Source organism: Sorex araneus, chromosome 1, assembly GCF_027595985.1.
Source record: "Sorex araneus isolate mSorAra2 chromosome 1, mSorAra2.pri, whole genome shotgun sequence".
Lineage (NCBI taxonomy): Eukaryota > Metazoa > Chordata > Mammalia > Eulipotyphla > Soricidae > Sorex > Sorex araneus.
This window is the reverse complement of record NC_073302.1, coordinates 353558635-353586202: the sequence shown is the minus strand read 5'-3', so window position 1 is coordinate 353586202 and position 27568 is coordinate 353558635. Positions and strand designations below refer to the sequence as shown.

Genomic DNA, 27568 nt, shown 5'->3' with positions numbered 1-27568 from the left:
TTTCTTCCATCCGAGTCACAGAGACCTGAAGCGTTTCTTTCCCTCCTGCATCTTGTGGCTGCAGCCTGTTTCTGCCCATAAGGTGTGTACTGTGTTCTCCAGCTCACGCTTCCACAAGCAAAGCGAGGCTCTTTCTGGGATGGGTTCCGGGCCACACCTCCCGCAGGCAGAGACCAGAGACCTGCCCACATCTCGTCAGACCAGGAAGGGGCGTGTTCTGTGCCTTCAGAGTCAATGGTGTCACCAAATGCCAAATGCCACGTTTCCTGTGGACTCTGATACCTACTTTTTAAGGATAACCATCGCTCTCACTCTGAGGTCACCATCTCCCTGTGTCACTTCAGAGCGACAGATATTGGTATCCTGCCCTCTCTCCTCACTGCTGAGCTCAGCCCTGACCACATTCTAAACAGGACATTTGTGACTGATCATGAATGTCTCAAACACTTTCCACCTCTGACCCCATGGCATTTGTTATGAGACACATTTGTGTGTATGGATTTTTCCCTCTTCTGCTTTTATCCAGCGCCCTTTCCTGCCCCTAGAGGCAAAGGCTGACCCAGGCAGTCACTGGGAAGACCTCTGCTGCTGTCTTTTGTGTGAAAGACACTTCTGCCGCGCTCTTCCTGGAGACATGTCCTGAACACAAACCTTCTTTTGTAAACATTCTTCTTGTTTCTCAAGTCCAGAATTGCTTGGACCCACCAGGGCCACCTCGGTGGTGCTCAGGGACCCTCAGTATTTTGAAGGAGGAGTAGGGGGAAGATGGGAAAGACTTGGTGATACTTTATATCATGACATTGCTCTCGGGAAATACACGTGTCCTGTTTTTAACCATATTTTTTTGGCAAAGTACTCAGTGTACCTCTCAGGAAAAATCTGTCCCATGAAGTTAAAAATGTTAAACTTTACACAACTTAATGATTTAAAACTATATAGCTTTTAAAAATAACATTGGAAAAAGTTTATCTTTTTTTTTTCTTCCCTTTAGAATCAGTTTAGGCCACTTGAATCACTTTTAACTGCAGAACCCTAAAACCCTCTTGATTTTGTTTTGTTTCCGTCTCTGAAGAGCGGCTGTTTTGTATATTCGAATTCATTTAGGATCGAGTTTATTTTTCGAGCTCTCTGGTGTTTGTCTCTGGCTCTGGGTTTTGGGGAACACAGGCTCTGTGCTCAGGGGCTGCTCCCCGCCAATGCTCAGGGGACGTGCAGTGCTGGGGGGGAAGCTGGGCCTCCTGTGTTCAGAGATGGGCTCAGTGCTCTCTAGCCTAGAGGTCTGTCATTTGGTGGGCCCGTGTTCTAGGCATTCTGCATACCTGTGCTTCACGTCCTAGGACATCGTCTTATTTTCCGAATGGGGAACCTTGTTGATGTTTTTCCAGACCTCAGCGTCTCTCCTTACCTGACAAGCAGCAGCTCTGTCCTCTTGCTTATCTGAACTAGTTATTCCTCAGAACCTTCCTGTGTCCAAGGAGAGGGGCGGGCGGTAAGAAGCTCTGCACACATTTCTGTCTAACTGGAGTTTCTGTCCCAACCCCAGGGATGCAGGAGGCCTCCATGAAGCTCACCGAGTCCCTGCATGAGGTGTACGAGCCCGACTGGTACGGGCGGGAAGACGTGAAGATGGTGGGGGAGGTAAGCGTGGCCTGGCCTGGCGCTGTCCCCGACTCTGGTACCACTCTGTCGCAACACTGAGTGACGCTCCATACCCAGACAGGGCGGTGGAATTCCATCCTAATACTCATCTCACACTTCAGGCTAGTTACAAACATTCATCTAGACTCACTTGGGCAAAAGATCTGTATTCAAGATTATTTTTATTCCCGCTAAGAGTGTTTTTAGTAAACTGAACAGAAACAAACCCTTTGTCTCTGACACAAAACCAAAGAAATATTGACTGTCGTGGGAGAAGGGAGAAGGCGGGGATTGAACCGGGTGAGGTGCTCGTTTGGGAGGTGATGAACGGGTAGTGCCTTCATAGAGACGCAAAGCCTTAGACTCCCACAGTATTGTAAAGCATGCTCCAGATTATTATTTTTTTTTCTTTTTGGGTTACACCTGGCGATGCACAGGGGTCACTCCTGGCTCATGCACTCAGGAATTACTCCTGGCAGTGCTTGGGGGACCATATGGGACACTGGGAATCGAACCCGGGTCGACCGCGCGCAAGGCAAATGCCCTACCCACTGTGCTATCGCTCCAGCCCCCTCCAGATTATTTGTTTATTGTGATCTTTGAGGCCACCCCCAGCAGTGCTCAGAACTTATTCCCGGCTCTAAGGGGTTACTCTGGGTGGGACTCAGAGGATTATAGGGGTACCAGGATTGAACACGAGGGCAAGACCCCATTCACTGTGCTATCACTCTGGCTACTCAATTTTTTTTTTTTGCCATTTAAAAAAAATTTTTTTATTAGAGAATCACTGTGATATAACAGTTGCAAACTTATGAACTTTTGTGTTTGCATTTCACTCATACAGTGATCGTTTACCCATCCCTCCACCAGTGCCCATTCACCTCCACCAATGATCCCAGTATCCCTCTCAACCACCCCCACCCTCCTCAATTCTTTTGAACAGAATATAGCTAATAGTTACACAAATACAACTTTCGCATGGCATCATTTCAGACTGGAGCTTGCACCTATGTGAAAAAGCTTTATTGAAATGTTTGGGGGGAAAAATACTGCTTTTCTGTCCTTCAAGCACGTCTTAAATACCCAGTGAGTGGGAGAAGTGGCTTCTGGCCCCTCTGTGTGTGAACTTCATCCCTGTACCCCTGCTCCCCCCTTCCTCTGAGGAGCGGGCCCAGAACTGCAGGAGCACCAGGCACTGTGCACCAGGCTGCCCAGCCGGGACTGGGCGGGACTGAAACCGAGTAATGTCTGGAATCTGCTCCCCAGCAGGCTCTGTGGTGGCAGAGTAGGACAGTGGGGATTGCTCTTTAGAGGCAGGCTGGGTGGGTGGGAGAGAAAGAAGGGCTGAGCGTGACACTAGTGAGTTCTTTCATCTGCTCGGACTTGAGTGTCCTCCTCTGCAGAATGAGGGTTGCGGCCCTGCGACGGTGCGTGGTGATGGCACTGGAAGGTACAGGGCGTGGCCCATGGCAGTCCCACTTCAGGGGTCCCGCTCAGGAACTGTCAAGCCTGGCTCTTTCTCTTTCTCGGGATGCTGCGACAGCCTCAGGCATTCCTTCAGACCTCTCATGCCCACACACAAGTGGTCATCATGCCCTGGTCACTGAGTTGAAAACATATTTGTTTTTTATAATGAAAGCTCTTTTTGGCCCTGCTACCTCTTTTGAAGACTTTCTAGCTATGAATTTGGGAAACCAGCCTTTATACATCATTTTCAAAGCAATTATTAAGTAATTCCACCTTTTCCCATTTATTCAACCTTGAGACACTGTGTTTGGATCTTGTTAAGTTCTTAGGTCATTTTGTACCTTTCTGATTAATGGCATATGATTAGAAATTCATCATGAAAAGATGTTTTTTCAAAGGAACAGTGGGAAAAAACTCCTGTTAATGGAAGTGCTGCCACACTAAAGGAAAAAAAAAAAACTGCTGTCCAGACTGGGTCTTTGCAGCTGCCAGGATTTGGAATCTTCATTTGCTGATCCAAATATTTGATTTTTTTTTTTAATCACAAAGGACCATTTTTGTTTGTTGTTGGGCCACATCCTACAGTGCTCAGGACTTATTCCTAACTCTGCACTTAGGAATCGCTCCTGGCAGGCTCAAGGACGATTTGGGGTGCCGGGAATCTAACCCCGTTCTGCCTTGTGCCAGGCAAGCACCTACCCACTGTACTATTGCTCTGGCCCTGATCACAGAGAACCTGAACACTGGGTGTTTAAGGGGCTCCTCCTATTCCACGGTAAGCCATTTATCAAGGTGATTTACTCTCTCTCTGCTTGTGCGTTTGTGTGGCTGTAAATGCCCCCATAGCACATGCAAAGCAAGTAACTTACCCGAGAGATTCCTTCGAAGCCTACTCTGTTGCTTTGTTTGCATAAAAATCTTTATTTGGGACCTGTAGCAACTGCAGTTAGGTTTGTGAAAAAGAGAAAAGCAAAGAAATAAGGAAATTTCCAGCAATGTCCCTTCCTGTCCAGGTGAGCGGGTCCACCTGCTTGCAGAAGGCAGGACTGTGAGGGATGAGCCAGTTCCTTTTCGTAGGTACCTTTCCTGAAGTGTGTCTCTTGGCTGCGCTTCACTGCTTGGAACTGGGGGCGTCCAGTCCAGTCTGGGTCCAGGGCACTGTGTGTCTGCCTAAAACCAGATGTTCCAGCTCTGGAAAGAATGGATAGATTCTGGGAACAGATGGCAGACTGTCAGCAAACCCCAAACGTAGTTGGAAGACACGTGATGCCTTTCTTACATCCTAGCTCAGTGCTTTGGATCCCATTAAGTTCTTTTCATTGTTAACTCTTTAAGTTGGGGGAACCCATTTTTCCAGGGCCACAGGGCCGGGCTTGGAGCCTGCTCTGGTGAGGCCGGCTGTATCTCACACAGTCCTGGGCTTTGGCGTCAAGGAGACAAATCTGGTTTTCCCTGAATTTGTCCTTTCTCAGCTCTATGACTGTGATCAGGTTATTTATGGTATCTACTCTCCAGCAGCAAGAAAAGACAAAGGTGTTTCTTCATAAGGCAGTTCTCCCTTGTTCCTCCCCGCGTAGTCTACTGCAGTGTCTCAGGAGTGATGGCGTGGTGGCGCCTTGCACTCTCGCGTGTTCATCGCCGTAGCACTTCCCAGCAGTCGGGTCTTCTTCCCCGTGGCCGCAGCATTCTCTGTGGGGCTTCAGTGACTTGGCTGTCTGCGTGGACATCCCTCAGTTCAGAGGGTGCTTTCTCAGTGGAGTGCGTCACAGTCTCAGCACTAAAGCTCGTCTACACAGAGATGGGCACTTTGGGAGTTTCTCCACTTCTAGGGGCCACACGTGGTGCTCCTCTGGTGCTACCTACCCCTAGCTCTGTCCTTGGGGTTTTGTTTTGATAGTGCTCAGGCGACCTTGTGGTGCCAGGGACCCAACCCAGGCCTGTGGCGTGCAAAGCATGCACCCGGCCCATTGAGCCCTCTCTCTGGCCCTTTTCTTCGTTTGTTTTAGTTGCCAGTCCAGCTCTGTGATTGCCCCCAGAGCCGCACATGGCTGTGATGGGGGACAGATAGTGCCAGGACCCAAAGGACCTTGCACAGTCTACATACAGGCTCTGTTCTTTGAGCTCTCTCCCCAGCCCTGCTTCTGTAACTGCTGGGAATTTATTATCAGAGATCGTGTCTTCATTTTTAAAGGTAAGGTTTCTTCAAGGTTTCTCCACTTCTAGGGGCCACACGTGGTACTCTCCAGTTGTTACTTTGGCACTGTGATTGACACCAGTATGCACAGCACAGTTCCAGGCAGTGCTCCAACCCTCCCTCCCCCATCCCTCTGCCCGTGCCCAGGGCCCCTCCCACCTTCCCTGCTTCCCGTCCCCTTACCAGTACCCAGGGCCCCTTCCCTCCTGCCTTTCCTGACTCTAAACCCAGTCCCCACTCCCCATCAGTGCCCAGCGCCCACTTGCCGTCCCTGTCGCCTCCTTGGAAAGTTCATTTAAAAAGAAGATAAAACCACCTTGATTAGAGTTTGGGTCCTGATCTACAACAGTGCTGCATGGAGTTACCTCGCCATGCCCACCCGCTCCCCGTCACCTGATATGGCAGTCTCCGCTCCGTGATATGGGCCAAGGTCTTGTCACCATTTGATATCTTCCTTTTTCTTGTCTTGTTTTCTGTGGACCCAGATGTATGAGGTCACCCAGTGTTTGTCCTCTCCCTTTGACTAGCGTCACTTGGCATGGTACTCTCCATTGCCAGCCAACTTTCAGTCCCCTTCATAAGTTCATCATTTTTTTTTAAGTTGTTAAAAACCTTTCAGCATCTGTATCGCAAACCATAATGCCTGAAATGAGAGAAAGAGAGAAAGAGAAGTGAGGTGCCTGCCATAGAGGCAGGCTGGGGTGTGGGGTGTGGGTGGCTTTAAGGGGCGGGAGGGAAACTGGGGACACTGGTGCTGGGAAATTCCACTGGTGGAGGCATGGGTATTGGGACTTCATATGACTGAAGGGCAATCATGAACAATTTTATAATGCTCTATGTCACAGTGATTCAATGAAAAAATAAAAATAAATAAAAGAGTCATTAAACATGTTTATTTGATTGAATTATTTACCATTGCACACTTATCTTACAGTCTTTTACCAATGCACACTTGTCACATAGTCTTACAGTTATTCATTTGTAGGTTTCTCTTGTCAAGAATGAAGATGTTCAAATAAAGCAATTTCAGATAGGATTTGTATCTTCAAGGGTTATCAATGATAAGAACCTTTTAAAAATTTCCTAGATAATTTCAATAGGCATGAGTTCATGTTTTCTTGTTATTGTTTGTTCTAAAAAAGTTTTAGGAAAAAAATTAAAATTAAATAAAAAATAAGTTTTAGCCACTGAGATTTACAATACTGTTAGTGATAGGGTTCTATGTGTACAATATTCCAACCCCGTGCCCTGCACCAGAGTGACCCTTTCCCTCTCCCACTGTCTCATAGTAGGCTCTGGGCTCCCTCCCCTTCACCTGCACTGTGTCCCTGCCAGCTCTCAGGTTCTGCTGCCAAGGGTCCAAAAACCTTGTTCTGAAAAGACATTTGCTCTCTTACGTTCACTGCAGCACTGCTCCCAATTGTCAAAATCTGGGAACAACTGAAGTCTCCAACAACAGATGACTGGGTGAAGGAGCTAAGTGTATGTGTCCACAGTGGAATATCATTCAGCTGTAAGAGAAGACGAAATTGTGCGATTTACTGATAATGGAGAAAAAAGTCGGCTAGAAGGAGAGGGACAAATACAAAATGATATCTTTCATACATGCAGTTTGTGTATTTGCCACTGCTTCCTCTCCTTTCACCCTTTCTTAGGCATTTGGATTGTTAACATGTTGCTGACCCTCTGAAATGGATTAGTGAAACTGGAGCAGGGATCCAAATTGCTTTGCAGTTTTACTGTGTCACCAGAGGGTACACATTCTTTCCGGTATCTCCCGTATGAGAAGTATTACACACCTAATATTACAGTTTCACAGTCTGTAAGTCTGATAAGAGTTAAACCTACTCAGCGCTGCTCTTTATTTCTTTTTTCCTTTCAGAAATGTGATGTGCTGTGGGAAGACTTTCATCAGAAACTAGTGGATGGGTCCTTGCTGACTTTGGATACGTATCTGGGCCAGTTTCCTGACATAAAGGTACTTCTGAAAAGGAAGGGTCTGCATATCCCCATATGCTTATTGAAAGGTGGACTAGAGGAGTTAGAAATACTCAGACTCACATAAGTAAGAGTTGCTAACTTCTCATTCTTTGACTATGAGATCTGTATTATGTTCTTATAAGTGTTAAATAAAATGTCATTTACTGAATCACATTTTTTGCTTTACTGAGATAGTTCTGCTTTTATTTTTTGCAGAAATCATTTTAGCCCTAATTGATGTAGGAGCATACATTCAAGATAGCCCAAATTCCAGTGTTCTTTCTGTTAAAGCCTTTGTATTTTCAATTGAGTGGGGTTGGACCACACATGATGGTGCTCAGGGCTGACTCCTGGCTCTGTGCTCAGGGCTCAGTCCCAGCTCTTTGCTCAGGGATTAGTCCTCAGGTGTCGGAGATGCTGTTGGTTCCCAGGATCCAGCTAGAGTCAGCCACTTACACAAGTGCTTTGCCCCCTGTGCTCTCTCTCAGCCCTATTCAAATTTTCCTATTATTTAGCTTTGGACAGAGGTTTCATCAGAATACAAAACAGTAACAAGAAAATGTTCATCATAAAAATGAGAGCAAAATCTGATCTTCATTGCAATATATTTTGCATCCATTCATAACACACCTGTGTACTTTTTCACATTGTAATTTTCAAGTTTGAATTGAATTATGAAGATAGAAGAGTCAAATACATTTGCATCTTGATCTAAAAATATATTGCCTAAAATATTCATCTTATTTGAGGTTTACTTGACTTGTACCATTTATTTTTTATTTTATTTTATATTTATTTATTATTGAATCACTGTGTCACCATGAGATGCAGTTACAAAGCTTTCATGATTGAGATTCAGTCATACAGTGTTCCAAAACCCATCCCTCCACCAGTGTACATTTTCCACCACCAATATCTGCCATCCCGTCTGCCATCTCCCCAACCCCCCAACCCCCCAGCCTGCCTATGGCAGGCACTTCTCTCTCTCTCTCTTTCTCTTTCTCTCTCTCCTTTCAGGCACTATGGTTTGTAATCGAGATGCTGAAAGGCCAACATGTTTGGTCATTTGCCCGCTTTCAGCACACACCGCCAATCTGGAGCAGTCCCCTCCAACCATTATTGTCATAAAGGTCTCTTCTGTGTCCCAACTACCCTTTCCCCTGGCCCTTGGGGCAGGCTTCCAACTGTGGACCATTCATCCTGACGCTTGTTCGCTTGTTTCTACTGTCCCTGGGTATTCATCTCTTACTCTGTCCTCCCTCCCTTTCTCTTTCCCTCCCTTCCTCCCTTCCTCCTTCCCTCCCTTCCTTCCTTTTTCTTCCTTCCTTCCTTCCTTCCTTCCTTCCTTCCTTCCTTCCTTCCTTCCTTCCTTCCTTCCTTCCTTCCTTCCTTCCTTCCTTCCTTCCTTCCTTCCTCCCTCCCTCCCTCCCTCCCTCCCTCCCTCCCTCCCTCCCTCCCTCCCTCCCTTCCTTCCTTCCTTCCTTCCTTCCTTCCTTCCTTCCTTCCTTCCTTCCTTCCATCCATCCCACAAATGATTGCTGTTATTCCATATCTGTCCTTCTACTTCTAATTTATTTCACTTAGCATGATACTCTCCATATCCATCCATTTATAAGCAAATTTTCTGACTTCATTTTTTTCTAACAGCTGAATAGTATTCCATTGTGTAGATGTACCATAGTTTCTTTAACCATTGACTTGTCCCATTTAAAGAAAGTACACAAGCAAAAGTTTTAATATAATAAGTATGGAGTTGCTTTTGGAGGTAAAGGGTTTTTTTGTTTGTTTTTATTTATTTTTAGAGAAAATTCTCATAGTATTTTATTGTAAATACAAAAAATTTATGAATTGACATAGGGACTATCTTAATATCTTTATGTGATTGAATATTTTTTTCCAGAACTTGCTTTTTCTCCATTTAATATTTTGGCAATCCCTTTTTCTTCAGTTTTTCTTGAGAGACCATGCCATATGATACTGTTAAAACAGGGTGATGCCCACCACCAGTGTCAGCCCCCTCCTCCAATGACTCAGCGTTCTTTCCCAACACCCCCTACCACTGTCCTTTGAAAACTCATTCTTTTTCAATTTAATTGTCATAGTTGGGGTCATGTATTTATTTAGTGTTAACATTTATGTTTTATAGATATGGTAACCTCACCTCACTTCTTTACCATCAAGTACCAAGACTCCACCAATGTCTTTACATTGCATCTAGTTTGCCTCATTATTCATTCCTTTCATCCATGCCCCCTGCATGCTTTACTTGAAAATATTATTCTGTGATCCCAGGCCCAAGAACTTTCCATATTGATACTTGTTCTCCATGTAGCACAGATAAGTGCATGCAGATGTCCAGTGTGTGTCCTTCTCTCACACTTCCTTCACTGTCATGTTACCCTTCCGTTCCAGCCTCTGGCATGACCTCGCCGTTTCCTGTGGCTGTCCAGGGTTCCATCACACACACATACCACAGCTTCTTTATCCACTCTTCGGTTGTTGTACATTTGAGTTCTTTCCATTTCCTGACTGTTCTACAAAGTACGCAATAACCACAGGCACGCACATAACTTTTTGAACTCATGTTTTGATGGTTAGGGGGTAGATGTCCAAAAGTGGTATCACTCGGTCACATGGAAACTCTTTTCGTGACATTTTGAGAAATATCCATACTGTTTCCTGTGGAGGCATCACCAGACAACATTCCCACCAGCAGCCAGTGAGGGTTCCTTTTTCACACTCCTGCTGATGCTGTGTGTTTCCAGAATTTTTGGTATACACCATTCTCACTGGTGCAATGTAGTGTCTCATTGCTCTTTTGGTTTGCATTTCCCAGATAATAAGTGATGGTAAACAGTTTCTTATATGATCATTGGCTATTCTTAAGTCTTCTCTGTGTAAGTATCTGTTCGCTTCATCTCCCTGTATTTTTGCAAAGGTTTATGTTCTTGATACTTGTGAGTGCTTTATATATCTTGGATATTAACCTCTTAAATGATGTATTGTGTGAAAGTATTTTTCCTTTCAGTAGGTATCTTTTTTCAACACATATTTCTTTTGCCATAAAAAACCTTTTAAATTTATGTAATTATTTAATTTATGTTTAATTTTAAACATAAATAATTATGTTTAATTTTTGTTCTCTTTGCCAGTAGAATCAAATTGCTAAAAAATATCTTAGTTCCATATCCTGTATATTCCTGCCTATATTTTGCTAATGTATTTTATGGATTCTGGCCTGAGAACAAGCTCTTCAGTTCTATGTTAAATTAACTTTTATGTATGGTGTGAGATGCAAATCCAGTTTTTCCTGTATTCTTTTTAGTAGTGAGTAGTAGTATACAATGTATAATTTCTTCCCTTTTTTTCATTAGTCCTGGTGATTTGTACGTGCTAAGGGGGAGTTCTGAGTTCTGGGTGCTCAGAGCCATGACCTGGTGCTCTGTTCATAGCATTTGGTTGGTGCTTACAATTCCCAGTTTCCTGGCAGCCACTGACCCCGGTGAATGTTTTTGGTCAGGAGCAGTGGGTTGGGGCTAAGTTCTTTGCTTGACTGGCAGGAGTTGGGCGTGGGACTGGGGGGCTATATTGAACTTGTGACCCTAGCCAGTTCACCACTGGGAGAGGAAGCAGGGAGGGTGAGGGGTGACCTGACGCATGGAAGTGGAGTGATGTATGATGTCAGAGGTGGTAGCTGCAAGCAGAGCCGGGCCCAGACTCCTACTGGCAAGGGTGGGCTGGGTTACCTGCACAAGGAAAGGTTGGCTGGAGGCGGGGCTCCCGTGAAAGCTGGTGGAGCCCGGGAGCCGAGCAGGGTCTTGGCCCATTGAAGAAGGGAGGGACAAGTGGCAGAGCAAAGACAGGACTGAGGCACTTGCAGGGGGCCTTGAGCAAACACGGGCCCATGCGCCGATTGGGCCTAAAGTTGTTCCTAAGCCATCCTGGATGCACACACTCAGTGAGGGCTGAGTTGCTCTGCCCCATTGCGAGTCTCTCCTTACTCCATAAGGAGCGCTGTGAACCATCTTCTTGTCTACAGGCCATTAAGTAGAACCCTGGGCATCTGCATTAATTAATAAGTTTTTTCTGATGCCCAGTTCCACTTTTATCGACTCCATACACCAAGTAATTGTCTGCAGTTATGTGCACCCGTCTTGATCGTCTGATATAGTGAAGCTGGATTACCAAAGTAGCACTAATATAGTGATATTAGTTCTGGTCCCACACAGCATGGTGAGTGCTAGTTATCGAACACACTTTGTCATATGGGGCCAGCAGCACTGCACGAGTTTTTTTTAAACGAAAGCATTTATTTATTTATTTACTTATTTTTATTGAATCACCATGAGATATAGTTACAAGTTTTCATGTTTGAGTTTCAGTCATACAATGATCGAACACACATCCCTCCACCAGTGCACATTTTCCACCACCAATGTCCCCAGTATCCCTCTCCCTCATCCCAACCCTCCCCCTGCCTCTATGGCAGACAATTTCCCCCATACTTTCCCTCTACTTTGGGGCATTATGGTTTGCAATATAGATACTGAGAGTCTATCATGTTTGGTCCTTTATCTACTTTCAGCACACCTCTCCCATCCCGAATGATTCCTTCAACCATCACTGGCTTAGTGATACCTTCTCTATTCCAGCTGCCTTCTCCCCTAGCTCATGATACAGGCTTCCAACATGGAGCAGTCTTCCTGGCCCTTGTGTCTACTGTCCTTGGGTGTCAGTCTCATATTATATCATTTTATATTCCACAAATGAGTGCAGTCATTCTATGTCTGTCCCTCTCTTTCTGACTCATTTCACTTAGCATGGTACTCTCCATGACAATCCACTTATAAGCAAATTTCATGACTTCATAGTATTCCTTTATGTAGATGTACCAAAGTGTTGTCTGTTCTTGGGCAGTCGGGTTGTTTCCAGATTCTGTCTATTGTGAACAGTGCTGCAATGAACATTTAGGTGCAGATGTCATTTCGACTGTGCTTTTTTGCACCTCAAGATATATTCCTAGAAGTAGTATTGCGGGGTCATATGGAAGTTCAATTTCTAGTTTTTGAAGGAATGCCCTTATTGTTTTCCAAAACGCCTGAATCAGTCAGCATTCCCACCAACAATGAAAGAGAGTCCCTTTCTCCCCACGTCCGCGCCAGCACTGATTGTTCTTGTTCTTTTTGATGTGTCTCAGTCTCTGTGGTGTGAGATGATATCTCATTGTTGTTTTGATTTGTATCTCCCTGATGATTAGCGATGTAGAGAATTTTTTCATGTGTCTTTTGGCCATTTGCATTTCTTTTTTTTGAGAAAGTTTCTGTTCATTTCTTTTCCCCATTTTTTGATGGGGTTGGAGGTTTTTTTCCTTGTACAGTTCTACTAGTGTCTTATATATCCTGGATATTAACTTTTTATCAGATGGGTCACTGTCACTGTCATCCCGTTGTTCATGGATTTGCTCGAGCAGGTGCCAGTAATGTCCCTATTTGTTCCTGTTGCATGCTAGTATAGCCCAATGGTGTATTGGGGGCTTTTTCAGGGGAATGAGGACCATTGTTGTTACTGTTTTTGGCATACTGAGTATGCCATGGGTAGCTTGTCAGGTAGTATGTGGGCAGGATACTCTCGGTAACTTGCTGGGCTCTCCAGATATCAGTTGGGTATTGAATAAATATTCTTTTCCATTCCATGGGCTCTCTCTGTATGTTGTTCGTGTTTCTTTTGAGGTGCAAAAGCTTCTTAGTTTAATGTAGTTCCATTTGTTTATGTTTGTTTCCACTTGCTTGGTCAGTGCTGTTTCATCCTTAGAGATGCTTTTAGCTTCAACGTCATGGAGGGTTCTGCCTATATTTTCCTCTATACCTTATGGATTCAGGTCTGATATTGAGGTCTTTAATTGACTTTAATCTGACTTTTATGCCTGGTGTTAGACAGAGGTCAGAGTTCATTTTTTGCAGATACCTTTCCAGTTTCCCAGCACCTCTTGTCTTTTTCGTTGAAAAATGTCTTTAAAAAATGTCTTTGAAAAATTTCTTTAAAAAATGAGTATCCTGATAGGGACTCCATTAAATCTGTATAGTGCGTTGGGCAATATTGCCATTTTGACAATGTTAATCCTCCTATCCATGAGGAGGGGATGTGTCTCCATTTCCTAGTGTCCTCTTTTATTTTTGAAGTAGTGTTTTGTAATTTTCCCTGTACAGGCCCTTCACATCTTTAGTTAAGCTGATTCTGAGGTACTTGATTGTCTGAGGTACTATTGCTAAAGGGATTTTTTTTTAATATATATATCTCTTTCTTCTCTTTCATTATTTGTCTATAGAAAAGCTGTGGACTTTTGGGTGTTGGTTTTTTAGCCTGTAACTTTACAAACCTATTGTTTCTAGGAGCTTTTCGGTAGAGTCTTTAGGATTTTCTAAGTATAGTATCAATCATCCGCAAGTAGTGATAGCTTGACCTTTTCCTTTCCTATCTGTATGCCCTTGATATCTTTTTCTTGCCTAACTGTTATGGACAGGACTTCCAGTACTATATTGAATAGGAGTGATGAGAGCAGGCAACCTTGTCTTGTGCCCGATCTTAGAGGGAAGACTTTTAGTTTTTCCCCGTTGAGAATGATGCTTGCAGTGGGCTTGTGATAGATGGTTTTGACTATATTGAGGAAAGTTTCTTTGATGCCCATTTTGCTGAGCATTTTCATCATAAATAGGTGCTGTATCTTGTCTGTATTTATTGATATGATTATATGGTTTTTATCTTTTTTAATTGATATGATGGATTATGTTGATTGTCTTGCGAATGTTAAACCATCCTGGCATTCCTGCGATGACTCCTACTTGTTCATGGTGTATGATCTTTTTGATGAGTTGTTATATTCTGTTTACTAGGATTTTGTTCAGGATCTTTGCTTCTGTGTTCATCAGAGATATCGGCCTGTAATTCTCTTTCTCTGTGATATCTCTGTCTGCTCTTGGTATCAGGGTGATATTTGCTTCATAGAAACTGTCTGAAAGCGTTTCTGATTCTTCAATTTCCTGGAAGAGCTTAAAGAAGATTGGGAGTAAATCCTCTTTAAAGATTTGGAAGAATTCACTAGTGAATGCATCTGGGCCAGGACTTTTGTGCTTGGGGAGACTTTTTATTACCATTTCATTTCCCTTTATGGTGATAGGTCTGTTAAGGTACTTCACATCTTCTTGGTTCAGCCTCAGCCGGCTATAGGAATCCAGGAATTTATCCATTTCCTTGAGGTTTTCTTGTTTTGTGGCATAAAGATTCTCAAAGTAACCTCTGAGGATCCTTTGAGTTTCTGTAGTTTCTGTTGTGGTGTCCCCCTTATCATTTTTGATTCGGTTCATTAGGGTTTTCTCTTTCCCTATCTTTGTGAGTCTTGCTAGAGGTTTATTGATCTTGTTTATTTTCTCAGAGAACCAACTTTTGGTTACATTGATATTTTGGATTGTTTTTTGAGCTTTCATCTCATTAATTTCTACCCTAAGTTTTATTTTTTCCTTTCTCTTGCCTGGGTTGGGCTCCTTTTGTTGGTCATTCTCCAAGTTCTTAAGCTGTGAGGTTACTTATGTGGGCTCGCTCTTCCTTCCTAAGGAGTGCTTGTAGAGCTATAAACTTTTCTCTTAACTCAGTTTTTGCTGTGTCCCATAAGTTCTGATAACTTGTGTCTTCATTTTCATTTGTTTCCAGGAATCTTTTGGTTTCCTCTTTGATTTCCTTTCTAAGCCACTTGTTGTTTCTGTAGTGAGCTGTTTAATTTTCAGGTGTTTGACTTGATTTTTCTGTTTGTTGTGTGATTAGCATCTGTTTTCAGTGCATCATGGTTTGAGAAGATCATTGATACAACCTCTGTCTTCTTAATTTTATGGAGGTATGTTTTGCAGCACAGCATATGGTCTGTCTTGGTGAATGTCCCATGCACATTTGAGAAGAATGTATATTCAGCTTTTTAAGGATGGAGTGTCCTGTATATATCTACTAAGCCCCTTCCTTCCATTTCTTCCCTTAGATAAAGTATGTCCTTGCTAAGCTTGAGTCTGGTTGATCTATCGAGAGGTGATAAAGTGGTGTTGAAATCTCCCGCTAGTATTGTGTTGCTATTGATGTCTTTCTTAAAGTGTGTGAGTAGTTGTTTAAAATATTGTGCTGGTCTCTCATTAGGTGCATATATATTTAGGAGTGTAAGTTCTCCCTGCTGTACGATCCCTTGATCAATAAGAAATGACCTTCACTGTCACTTGTGACCTTCTTCATCCTGAAATCAATGTGGTCTGATACCACAACAGCCACTCCAGCTTTTTTGAGGGAGTTGTTTGCCTATAGGATTGTTTTCCAGCCTTTGATTTGAATCTGTGTTTGCTCTGACTGTTGAGATGTGTTTCTTGCAGGCAGCAGAATGTTGGGTTCAATTTTCTGATCCATCATGCCACTCTGTGTCTTTTAATTGGTGTGTTTAGTTCATTGATAATGAGAGATATTATTATTATGGGGTTTTGTCCCATCTTTCTGCTGAAGTTTGGCATATTTGAGGGGCTTGTCTTGTCTTAAAGTAGCCTGTTTAGTTGTTCTTATAACCATGGTTTGGAGTCTGTGAAGTTTCTGAGTTGTTTTTTGTGAAACTGTGTGATGTTCTTTCTGATGTGAATGAGAGTCTAGCTGGGTAAAGTATTTTTGGTGAAGCATTTATTTCATTGAGATTTTTCACTATATTCCTCCACTGTCTTCGGGCCCTAAGGGTTTCATCACATAAGTAAGTTGTCAATCTTTTTTTTTTTTTTGAAGAATAAACATTTTATTTTCGTGGGTTTTTTTTATGTGTTACACTCAGCAATGTTCAAGGATGCCTCCTGACTGCATTCAGGGCTGATTCCTGGCATTGCTTAGGGGACCATATTCAGTGTGAGAATTAAACTCATGGGGGCTGATTGCAAGGGAACAACCAAACTGTATGTACTAGCTCTTGGGTGACAAGGAATAGCCACTTTGTAGATGCTTCCTAATAATTAAATTGACACAAGGCAAAAAAAAAAAAATTGAGCTCCCATATGACCCAGCAATTGCACTTTAGAGCATTCATCCCCAGGACAGAAAAATCATCCAAAATAATATAGCACACCATATTCATTGAAGCACCCAGTACAATGGCTAAAATTTGGAATCTACCTAGACGTCCAATGACAGATTAGTGGATCATGAAGATGTGGTATATATACACAATGGAATATTATACAGTTGCAAAGAATGATGAAATCATGCAATTTGCAGCAAACATGGTTGTAAGTGGAAGACATCATGTTAAATGGAGTAAGCCAGGAGACAAAGGACAAAGAGTATCACATACATGTGCTGTTTAGAATAACTATATGAGGGAATGAATGTTTTTTTTTCAGGGGAAACAAAAAATTTTAATTGGTTCTTGAAAATTATCTTAAAAATACATTAGGGAATATGCCCATACCATGTGTTTTATATATATACACGTACTGTTTTCTTCTAGAATATGCTAAGTTCGCTTTACAGGTAGGTTATTTTCTGCATTTCTGTTTACTTCTTTCTTTTTTTTTTAAATTTATTTAATTTTTATTAGAGAATCACCGTGAGGGTACAGTTACAAATTTATACACTTTTGTGCTTATACTTCCCTCATACAAAGTTCGGGAACCCATCGGTTCACCAGTGCCCATTCTCCACCACCAGTAAACCCAGAATCCCTCCCACCCTCCCCAATCCCATCTCCCCCCCCCCCCGCCCCACCCTGCCACTGTGGCAGGGCATTCCCTTCTGTTCTCTCTCTCTATTTAGCTTCTAAGGCCCGCAATAAAGGTGTTGAGTGGCCACTGTGCTCAGTCTCTAGCCCTCATTCAGCCCGCAACTCCCTTCCCTCGCATGGCCTTCGACTACATTATAGTTGGTGATCGCTTCTCTGAGTTGCCCTTTCCCCAGAATGTGAGGCCAACCTCCAAGCCATGGAGTCAACCTCCTGGTACTTATTTCTACAGTTCTTGGGTGTTAGTCTCCCACTCTGTTATTCTATATACCATAGATGAGTGCAATCTTTCTATGTCTGTCTCTCTCCTTCTGACTCATTTCACTCAGCATGAAACTTTTCATGCCGATCCACTTAAATACAAAATTCATGACCTCCTTTTTTCTAACAGCTGCATAGTATTCCATTATATAGATGTACCAAAGTTTGCTCAACCAGTTATCCGTTCTGGGGCATTCGGGTTTTTTCCAGATTCTGGCTATTGTAAACAGTGCTGCGATGAACATACATGTGCAGATGTCGTTTCAATTATACTTTTTTGCCTCTCTGGGATATATTCCCAGCAGTGGTATTGCTGGGTCAAATGGGAGTTCAATATCTAATTTTTTGAGAATCGTCCATATTGTTTTCCAGAAGGGCTGAACCAGTCGGCATTCCCACCAGCAGTGTAGAAGGGTCCCTTTCTCCCCACATCCTTTCCAACAGCGGTTGCTTTTGTTCTTTTGGATGTGTGCTAGTCTCTGTGGTGTGAGGTGGTATCTCGTGGTTGTTTTGATCTGCATGTCTCTGATGATTAGTGATGTAGAGCACTTTTTCATGTGCCTTTTGGCCATTCATATCTCTTCCTTGGTAAAGTTTCTGTTCATTTCTTCGCCCCATTTTTTGATGGGGTTGGATGTTTTCTTCTTGTAGAGTTCAACCAGTGCTTTATATACCATTGATATCAACCCCTTATCTGATGGGTATTGTGTAAATATCGTTTCCCATTCTGTGGATAGTCTTTGTATTCTGGTCACTGTATCTTTTGCGGTGCAGAAGCTTTTTAGTTTAATGTAGTCCCATTTGTTGATCTCTGTTTTTACTAGATTGCTTAGTTCCGTGTCACCTTTGAAGATACCTTTATCTTCAATATCGTGGAGGGTTTGCCGACTTTGTCTTCAATGTACCTTCTGGTTTGTGGACAAGACAAGGATGCCCACTCTCACCACTTCTCTTTAATATAGTACTGGAAGTATTAGCAATAGCTATCAGGCAAGAAAAAGATATTAAGGGGATTCAGATCAGAAAGGAAGAAATCAAGCTCTCACTATTCGCAGATGATATGATACTATACCTAGAGAAACCTAAAAGCTCTAGTAAGAAACTCTTAGAAACAATTGACCTATACAGTAAAGTTGCAGGCTATAAAATCAATACCCAAAAATCCATGGCCTTCCTATATGCAAACAATGAGACAGAGGAAAGGGACATGAAAAAAGCAATCCCGTTCACAATTGTGCCCCAGAAAATCAAATAACTTGGAATCAGCTTAACTAAAGAAGTAAAGGACCTCTACAAAGAAAACTATAAAACGCTACTCCATGAAATAAAAGAGGACATGAGGAAATTGAAACATATCCCCTGCTCATGGCTAGGGAGAATAAACATTTGCAAAATGGCAATACTCCCCAAAGCATTATACAGATTTAACGCGATCCCTATAGGGATACCCATGGCATTCTTCAAAGAAACGGAGCAAGCAATCCTGAAATTTATATGGAACAATAAATGCCCACATATAGCTAAAACAATTCTTGGGGAAAAGATGATGGGAGGCATCACCCTCCCCAACCTTAAACTCTAATACAAAGCGGTAACAATTAAAACAGCATGGTACTGGAACAAAGGCAGAGCTGCAGACCAATGGAACAGGGTGGAATATCCCCACACACAACCTCAAATGTATGATCATCTAATCTTTGATAAAGGAGCAAGAGATGTGAAGTGGAGCAAGGAAAGCCTCTTTAACAAATGGTGCTGGCAGAACTGGACAACCACATGCAAAAAAATGGGCTTAGAACTCGACCTGACACCATGCACAAAAGTCAGATCAAAATGGATTAAAGACCTCAACATCAGACCACAAATCTTTGTGAGTCTTGCTAGTGCTTCATAAATCTTGTTTATTTTCTCAAAGAACCAGTTCTTGGTTTCATTGATCTTTCGGATTGTCTTTTGGGTTTCCATGTCCTTGATTTCTGCTCTAAGTTTTATTATCTCTTTACTTCTGCCTGGTTTGGGCTCCTTTTGTTGGTCCTTTTCTAAAATCTTGATCTGTGAAGTCAATTTATTTATGTGGGCCCTTTCTTCCTTCCTGAGAAATGCTTGAAGGGCTATAAATTTTCCCCTTAACATGGCTTTAGCTGTGTCTCACAGGTTCTGGTAATTCGTGTCCTCATTCTCATTTGTTTCCAGGTACCTTTTGATTTCTTCCTTGATTTACTTCCTGACCCACTTATTGTTCAACATTGAGTTGTTTAATTTTCAGGTATTTGATTTGGTTTTCTGATTCTGTACATGATTAACTTCTATCTTCAGTGCATCATGGTCTGAAAAGATAGCTGGTACAATGTCTATCTACCTGATTCTGTTGAGGTGCGTTGTGTGACCCAGCACATGATCTATTCTGGAAAATGTTCCATGTGCACTGGAGAAGAATGTATAATCTTTATTTTGGGGATATAATGTCCTGTATAGATCTATTATGCCTCTCTCTTCTAGTTCTTCGTTCAGAGCCAATATTTCCTTGCTGAGTTTTAAACTTCTTGATCTATCCAGTGGTGATTGGACGGTGTTGAAGTCTCCAACTACTATTGTGTTGTGCGCAGTGTCCTTCTTAAGGTCTGCTAGCCGTTGTTGTAGGTATTTAGCTGGTCTCTCATTGGGTGCATGCACATTTAGGAGTGTGATTCCTGCTGTCCATATCCCCTGATTAATAAAAAATGGCCTTCACTGTCTCTTCTGATCTTTTTCAACCTGAAATTTATATTGTCTGATACTAGTAAAGCCACCCCAGCTTTTTTGAGGAAGTTGTTTGCTTGCAGGACTGTTTTCCATCCTTTAACTTTGAGTCTGTGTTTGTTCTGGCTGTTCATATGTGTTTCTTGTAGACAGCAGAATGTTGGGTTCAGTGTCTGAATCCATTTTGCCACTCTGTGTCTCTTAATTGGTGAATTTAAACCATTGACATTGAGAGAGATTATTGTCATGGGGTTTTGTGCTATCTTTCTCTAAGGGTTTGTTGTGCTTGTAGGGGTTTTTCTTGTCATACAATAGCGCCTCTAGTCCTTCTTTAGATTTGGTTTTGAGTCTATGAAATTCCTAAGCTGTTGCTTATCCACAAAATAGTGTATAGTTCCTTCGAGTTTGAATGAGAGTTTAGCCGAATAAAGTATTCTTGGTGAAGTGTTCATTTCATTAAATTTTTTCACTATATTTCCACCATTGCCTTCAGGCTTGGAAGGTTTCCTCTGATAGGTCTGCTGTGAATCTAAGGGGTGCTCCTTTGTATGTGGTTTCTTTTTTGACCTTGTTGCTTGTAGTATTGTGTCTCTATCCCTGACATCCCATCATTCTAACTATGATATATCTTGGAGTTTTTCTGTTAGGGTCTCTTTTAGCTGACACCCTTCGGACTCCTTGAATCTGAATGCCTGCATTCTCCAGCTCTGGGAACTTTTCAGCAATGATTCCTTTGACTGTGGCTTTTTCACTGTTTTTTTCCAGCAACAGGGGTTGCTTCCCTGTCCTTCTGGTACTCCAATGATTCTAATGTTGTTCCTCTTGAAATCATCCCTTCTGACTCTGATTTGCCCTAGAGCTATTTTGAGGTGTCTCCCCATTGTTTGTTGTTGCCTGTAGGCTTCTTGCAGCTCATCTTCAAGCTCTCTCATTCTGTCTTAGACTGTAGTCATTCTATTGTTGAGGGCACTCACTGAGTTTTTTAATTCATCTACCAAATCCTTTATTTGTGACATGTCTTTTTGTAGCTTTTTTATTTCTGCTCTCATTTCTTCCTGTATTTTCTGGGCTGTCCTTTTCATTGCTTCTGTCAGGTCCCCCTTTGATTTAATGGATACCTGGTCAATCTTTACATTGAGTTGATTGAACATCTTCAGCATTTCATCTCTGAATTCTTTATCAGAAAGCTCAGGTTTGTGGGAAACGCCTTTTGAGGCATCTTGACTCCATTCCTCATCCTCTTCGTGCGGTGGAGATTTGCACTATTACTTCATGTTGTTGTGGTGGTATGGAGGAGTGACCTTCAAGATGACTATCCCTATTCCCTCTTGTTGTGAAAAAGGATTCTGGATGGGCTTGGTCAATGGAGATCACCTTCTTATGTTCCCCCTCTGGATCATATCCTTCTCAGATGTTCTTCTATTCTTTTTTTTTTTTTTTGCTTTTTGGGTCACACCCGGCGATGCACAGGGTCACTCCTGGCTCATGCACTCAGGAATCACCCCTGGGGGTGCTCAGGGGACCATATGGGATGCTGGGATTCGAACCCGGGTCGGCCGAGTGCAAGGCAAATGCCCTACCCGCTGTGCTATCACTCCAGCCCCCTCTTCTATTCTTTATGTGAGGCCTCAGGCGATGCTTTTGGAGAATGTGCTCTTTCACATTTGGCTTGTACAGCTGCTTATATTCATTGTACTTTGGAAGATCCTAAACAAAATATTAGCAAATAGAATCCAACAACTCATCAAAAATATCATATACCATGGCCAAGTGGGATTCATCCTGGGGATGCAGAGATGGTTTAACATTCGGAAGTCAATCAACATAACCCATTATATCAATAAAAGAAAAGATAAAAAGCATATGATAATATCAGATGCAGAGGAAGCATTTGACAAGACTCAGCACCCGTTTATAATGAAAACTCTTACCAAAATGAGTATTGAAAGAACTTTCCTCAATATAGTCAAAGCCATCTACCACAAGTGTATGGCAAAGATTATCCTCAATGGGGAGAAACTAAGAGTCTTCCATCTAAGATCAGGGACAAGACAAGGATGCCCACTCTCTCCACTTCTGTTCAATATAGTACTGGAAGTACTTGCAATAGCAATTAGGCAAGATAAAGATATAAAGGGCATCCACATAGGAAAGGAAGAAATCAAGCTCTCACTATTTGCAGATGATATGAAAGCAGGGATCTGCCTTGTTTGCTTTCATCAACCCAGGTTCTATCCGAAGCATACATCTGGTACCCAAGCCCCACCCGGAGTGATCCCTGATGCAGGGCCAGGAGTAAGCCTTGGGCACAGCCAGGCTGCCCCCCATTCCCCGAAACAAACAAAAAACACATTTGAAAACTTGTTGAGTTTCAGAAATTAAAATTTAGTATCACAACAAAAAGAAGGATCTCAGGATGTTAGTGTCCTGAGCTAGTTCTTTGACAATTTGCCATACTCTCAAGGAACATTCAAGTTTGGAAGAACACTACACAGAAAAATTCCACTGTTGGAACATAGATTGAAATAAATGATGATGGTTGTATTGGCTAGACTTGTTTGTTCCATGGTAAGACGATGGTCTCAGGAGAACTTTGATCTGGCACTTTTTTCTCAGGGCCTTTGGTTAAGTTCAGGCACAAAGAAGACCTCCCAGTTACTTAACCATCTTTCCTCCAGCATCTAAAAATACCAACATTCTTTATTATCATCATCATTATTATTATTATCACTTGTATCACTTGTAGTCCCATTGATCTTCGATTTGCTTGAGCGGGCGCCAGTAATGTCTCCATTTGTCCCTGTCGCGTGCTAGTACAGCCCAATGATATCTGCTTGCTCCAGGAACAGGAAGAGCCTCAAATCTTTCATTCAGGGATTTGACGAAAAAATCTGACCATCTAGTTGGTGGGCGGCCACGAGGTCTTCTGACATCCCGTGGAATCCAGTCGGTAACAGCTCTAGTTCAGTGGTCGTCTCTGAATCACATTACATGACTGGCCCATCTGATTTTTGATGCCTTGGCAAATGAGACAGCATCCCTGATTTTTGACCATCGACGGAGGTCAGAACTACGGGTTCCTTCTCTCACTTGAGTGAGACATGATATTCTTAGCATAGCTCTTTTGATTCCTCTTTGGGATACCCTAATAGCATTCTCATCCTGTTTGCGTAGGGCCCAGGTCTCTGAGGCATATGTTAGTGCAGGAAGAACGGTGGAATCGAAAAGATGTGCCCGGCGTTGGAGATTCTTTGTTCTCTTAACCACTTCTTTGACGCTCTTGAATGCATTCCGTGCTGTTCTCTTCCTCCTGCGCAGTTCTGGCACCAAGTCGTTCCTCATGTTGATCTCTCGACCCAGGTACACATAGCTGCTGCATTCGGAGATGTTCATTCCATGGAGAGCAAATGGATCTTCAGGGACCAGTTTGTTTTTCATGAACATCATCTTGTTGAGATTCAGCTGCAATCCTGCCTTTCCACACTCGTGGTTGAAGTCGGCCAGCATTTGTGCTGCTTGGTTAATGTTTGGTGTTATGAGAACGATATTATCAGCGAAGCAGAGCTGGTGTTATTGCTGACCGACCGTCTATCTTCACTCCCATTCCTTCCCATTCCAGTTGTCACATGATGTTCTCGAGGGTGGCACTGAAGAGTTTCGGTGAAATGGTGTCACCCTGCCGCACCCCTCTCTTTACATCAATGATCTCTTCCTTGTAGAATGGTGAGATCTTGGTGGTGAATCCACAATACAGCTAGCGGAGGATTTTGATATACTGAGTTTGAATGCCCGTTTGGCCAGGGCTTCGATGACCACCTCAGTCTCAACAGAATCGAAGGCCTACTTTAAATCGATGAACGTTAGACAGAGCGGCATCTTGAACTCTCATGAAACTTCAATGAGTTTGGCTACTATGTGGATATGGTCTATCATGCTGAATCCCCTTCGGAACCCGGCTTGCTTGCATGGTTGTCCTTCATCTAGTGTTCTGCCTATTCTATTCAGGATGACACGAGTGAACAACTTGTAGACGACAAACAGCAGGCAGATTGGGTGATAGTTGCCGATGTCGTGGAAGTCTCCCTTCTTGTACAACAGAACAGTCCTACTGGTTTTCCACTGAGATGGAACCTTGCATTCAGACAGGCAGCGTGTGAAGAGTTGAGCCAGTGTATTGATGAATACTGGCAGCAGATTCTTCAGGTGTTCGGGTCTGACCTTGTCTGGACCAGGTGCTGTATGCGTCTTTACCAACGAAATGGCATGTTGGATTTCAGAAAGGAGGACATTGGGAACGACATATCCATCCTGCGGTATTCGTATGTGGGCAGGTGGACATGTCTGTCGAAGAGATCCGAGTAGAAGTCGTGAATAATCCTCTCCATTGCCTTTCTGGAAGATGTGATAGATCCATCGGGACATTGGAGGGCAGTCATCTTGGTCTTGTCGTTGGCAAATGACAGGCGAGTGTTGCGAATACTTTTCCCGGCTTCTGCTGCACTGGCCAACACTGCTGCTCTTCTCTCTTTGAGGTCTTCCTTTATCGCATCTCTGCACAGCTTTGTGAGCTCGGATGTTAGCTTGTGATTGCCTGAAGCTCACGCCAAACCACATTGACAAATGAGTTTGAGAGTTTCCGAAGACAGGCATCTGTGGCTTTCTCACTCTTGGCATTCTTCGCACAGACATGGAGGTGTTGAACCAGTCGATCGTATTCCTCATCGATGTTGTCAAGGACGGCATCTTCCCACGTTGCCACAATAGTGCCAAAGAGCTCCTAGTTGGTGGTCATTCTGGGAGTTGCCTTCTTAGACTTAAATTTTACAGACTTTTCTGCCCGCTCTGTGAAGTAGAATTTTGCACGGAGACAATGGTCCGATCCCATTTGGAATTTTGGGACAACAACGACATCGGTCAGGCAAAACCCTCGATTGAATAGAATGTGGTCAATTTCATTGTGGAACTGTCCACCTGGACACTCCCATGTCCAGCGTTTAGATTCGGCCTTCTGGAACTGTGAGTTACCATGGATGGTCTTGGTCGACATGATGAATTCAGACAGTCTCTCACCCTGATCGTTCCATTCTAGGCCATGAGTCCCAATGTGGAGTTCTTCGGGTGACTTTCTTAGACCTATCTTGGCATAGGTCCACTACTCAGCCACCGTCACGCTCCAGGCTGCTCTCCGACCATAAAACACTTAATACCCATTATTTCTGCACCATATTTCATAGGGTTCAAATTTGGTGTGAACCATGGTAACACCTCTAAGGGCGATTGGAGGCTACCCTAAAAGCCTCCCTCCGTCCCTCTCGGAGAGCCCAGCAAGCTACCGAGAGTATCCCGCCCACATGGCAGAGCCTAGCAAGCTACCCGTGGAGTATTCGATATGCCAACAACAGTAACAACAATTGGCCTCATTCACCTGTCACCGAAAGAGCCCTCAATATGGCAGCGTTAAGAAAGATGACCAAGGAGAGTTTGAAAAAATCTCGGGGATGAACTAGACCGCCAAAACAAAGAAAGACTAAGATGTTTGTCTGTACTTTCAATGCACGGACACTTGCATCAGAAGCATCCATCGAGGACCTGATGGTGCAAGCGCAGAAGATCAAGTACGACATCATTGGTCTGACTGAAACGAGGAGACATCAATCACATCACGCCATTTTCCACACTGGAGAATTGTTCCTCAGAACATGAGACAACAGAGGCGTTGATGGTGTTGGTGTCCTTGTCAACACGAAGTTGGCCATGAGCATCGATTCATTCGAATGCCTAACAACCCGAATTGGACTATTAAGCTTGAATAGATGTGGCTCACTGCCTGCAGTTTCTATCTTCGTCATCTACGCACCAACTTCCAACTACGATGAAGAAGAAATTGAGAGGTTCCACATGGAACTGGAGAAGTTCTATAAAGAAGACTACACCTTCTACAAGATCATTGTTGGTGATTTTAATTATTGTTATAATTATAATAATAATAGTAATTATTATTATTGAAACACCATGAGATACACTTACAAAACTTTCATGATTGAGTTTCAGTCATACAATGATCAAATACCCATCCCTCCACCAGTGTACATTTTCCACGATCAATATCCCAAGTATCTCTCCTGCCACCTCTACTCCATTCCGCCTCCTGCCTCTATGGCAGACAATTTTCTTCTTACTCTCTCTCTACTTTGGAGCATTATGGTTTGTGATTTAGATACTGAGAGGCCATCATATTTGGTCCTTATCTACTTTAAGCACGCATCTCCCATCCTAAGCAATCCCTCCAACCATCATTGACCTACTGATCCTTTGTCTGTCCCATCTGTTTTCTCCCCCAACTCATGAGGCAGACTTCCAGCTATGGAGTCCTTGTCTCCACTGTCCTTGGTTATTAGTCTTATGTTATTTTATATTCCATAAATGAGTGCAGTCATTCTATGTTTGTCCCTCTCTTTCTTACTCATTTCACTTAGCATAATATTCTTCATGACTATGCACTTATATGCAAATTTCATGACTTCATCTTTCCTAACAGCTGCATAGTATTCCATTGTGTAGATGTACCAAAGCTTTTTTAACCAGTCGTCTGTTCTTAGGCACTCAGATTGTTTCCAGATTCTGGGTATTGTGAACAGTACTGCAATGAACATATGGGCGCAGATGTCATTTCTGCTGTGCTTTTTTGTTTCCCTGGGATATATTCCCAGAAGTGGTGTTACTAATACCAGCATCCTTGAGCCATATTCCTGTAGAGAAATGAAATCTTTGTCATGATTTCTTACCAGCATCATGGAAAGAAGTGAAAGCAAATTGTTTCTCCGAAAACTTGTTTAGAATATCAGAGCATGTGGCCACCAACCAAGATAGGAAATCACGAAAACTTTCACTTGACAAACTCTTGGTGAAATAATGTTTAAGTTGGGAAGGAAATAATTTAGAAGTAGGGAGTAAATACTAAAAATGTTTTTTAATATTTTAATGATATTTTCTCCTGTGAAAATGTGCTTGTTTTACTGTCTGCCTTTATTCAGAGGATAGATACTAAAAACAGATACTCATTACTTCGTAGAGTCAGTGCTGGTTGATTATGTAAGAGTAAGTTGATGGAAGATAGTTGTTGATGATTAGTAATACCAAGTAGAATTTTCAAAGATTGAAACATAATGGACTTCTTTGACTCCATTAAAATCAACATGCCTTGTGCAGAAAGAACCTCAAGCAAATTTCCAAATATTTACTGCAACCACCAGAGTTCCATTCGTGAGGGAAGGGTGTTTGACTTTCCCAGCTGTGATTGGCAGGGTACCTGGGGTTATGGTTTTATTTTCTAGCCCTGACATCTGAAAATCAGTGTTATAATAAGAGTCAGCTTGTCACCAACCCAGGCAAGCTTACAGCTGCGAACAGTTATTGTAAAATGTAGTTTAGGTTCTATATTGGTCGCCATGCATGAGTAATTGAGCATTTATTTATAGCAGGTGCCAAAATGAATTCCAAACTAGGGC

General features: G+C 42.8%; 1 protein-coding gene across 5 annotated transcripts in view; it reads left to right on the top strand.

Moving 5' to 3' along the window:
- AMPH (amphiphysin) overlaps nt 1–27568 on the top strand; it is a 241854-nt gene that overhangs the window by 135869 nt on the left and 78417 nt on the right. For all 5 annotated transcript variants that reach the window (XM_055147158.1, XM_055147157.1, XM_055147155.1 and 2 more), the window contains exons 4-5: nt 1544–1638; nt 7182–7277. In XM_055147158.1, the coding sequence (XP_055003133.1) occupies nt 1544–1638; nt 7182–7277 (191 nt within the window). The remainder of the gene's footprint in view (nt 1–1543; nt 1639–7181; nt 7278–27568) is intronic.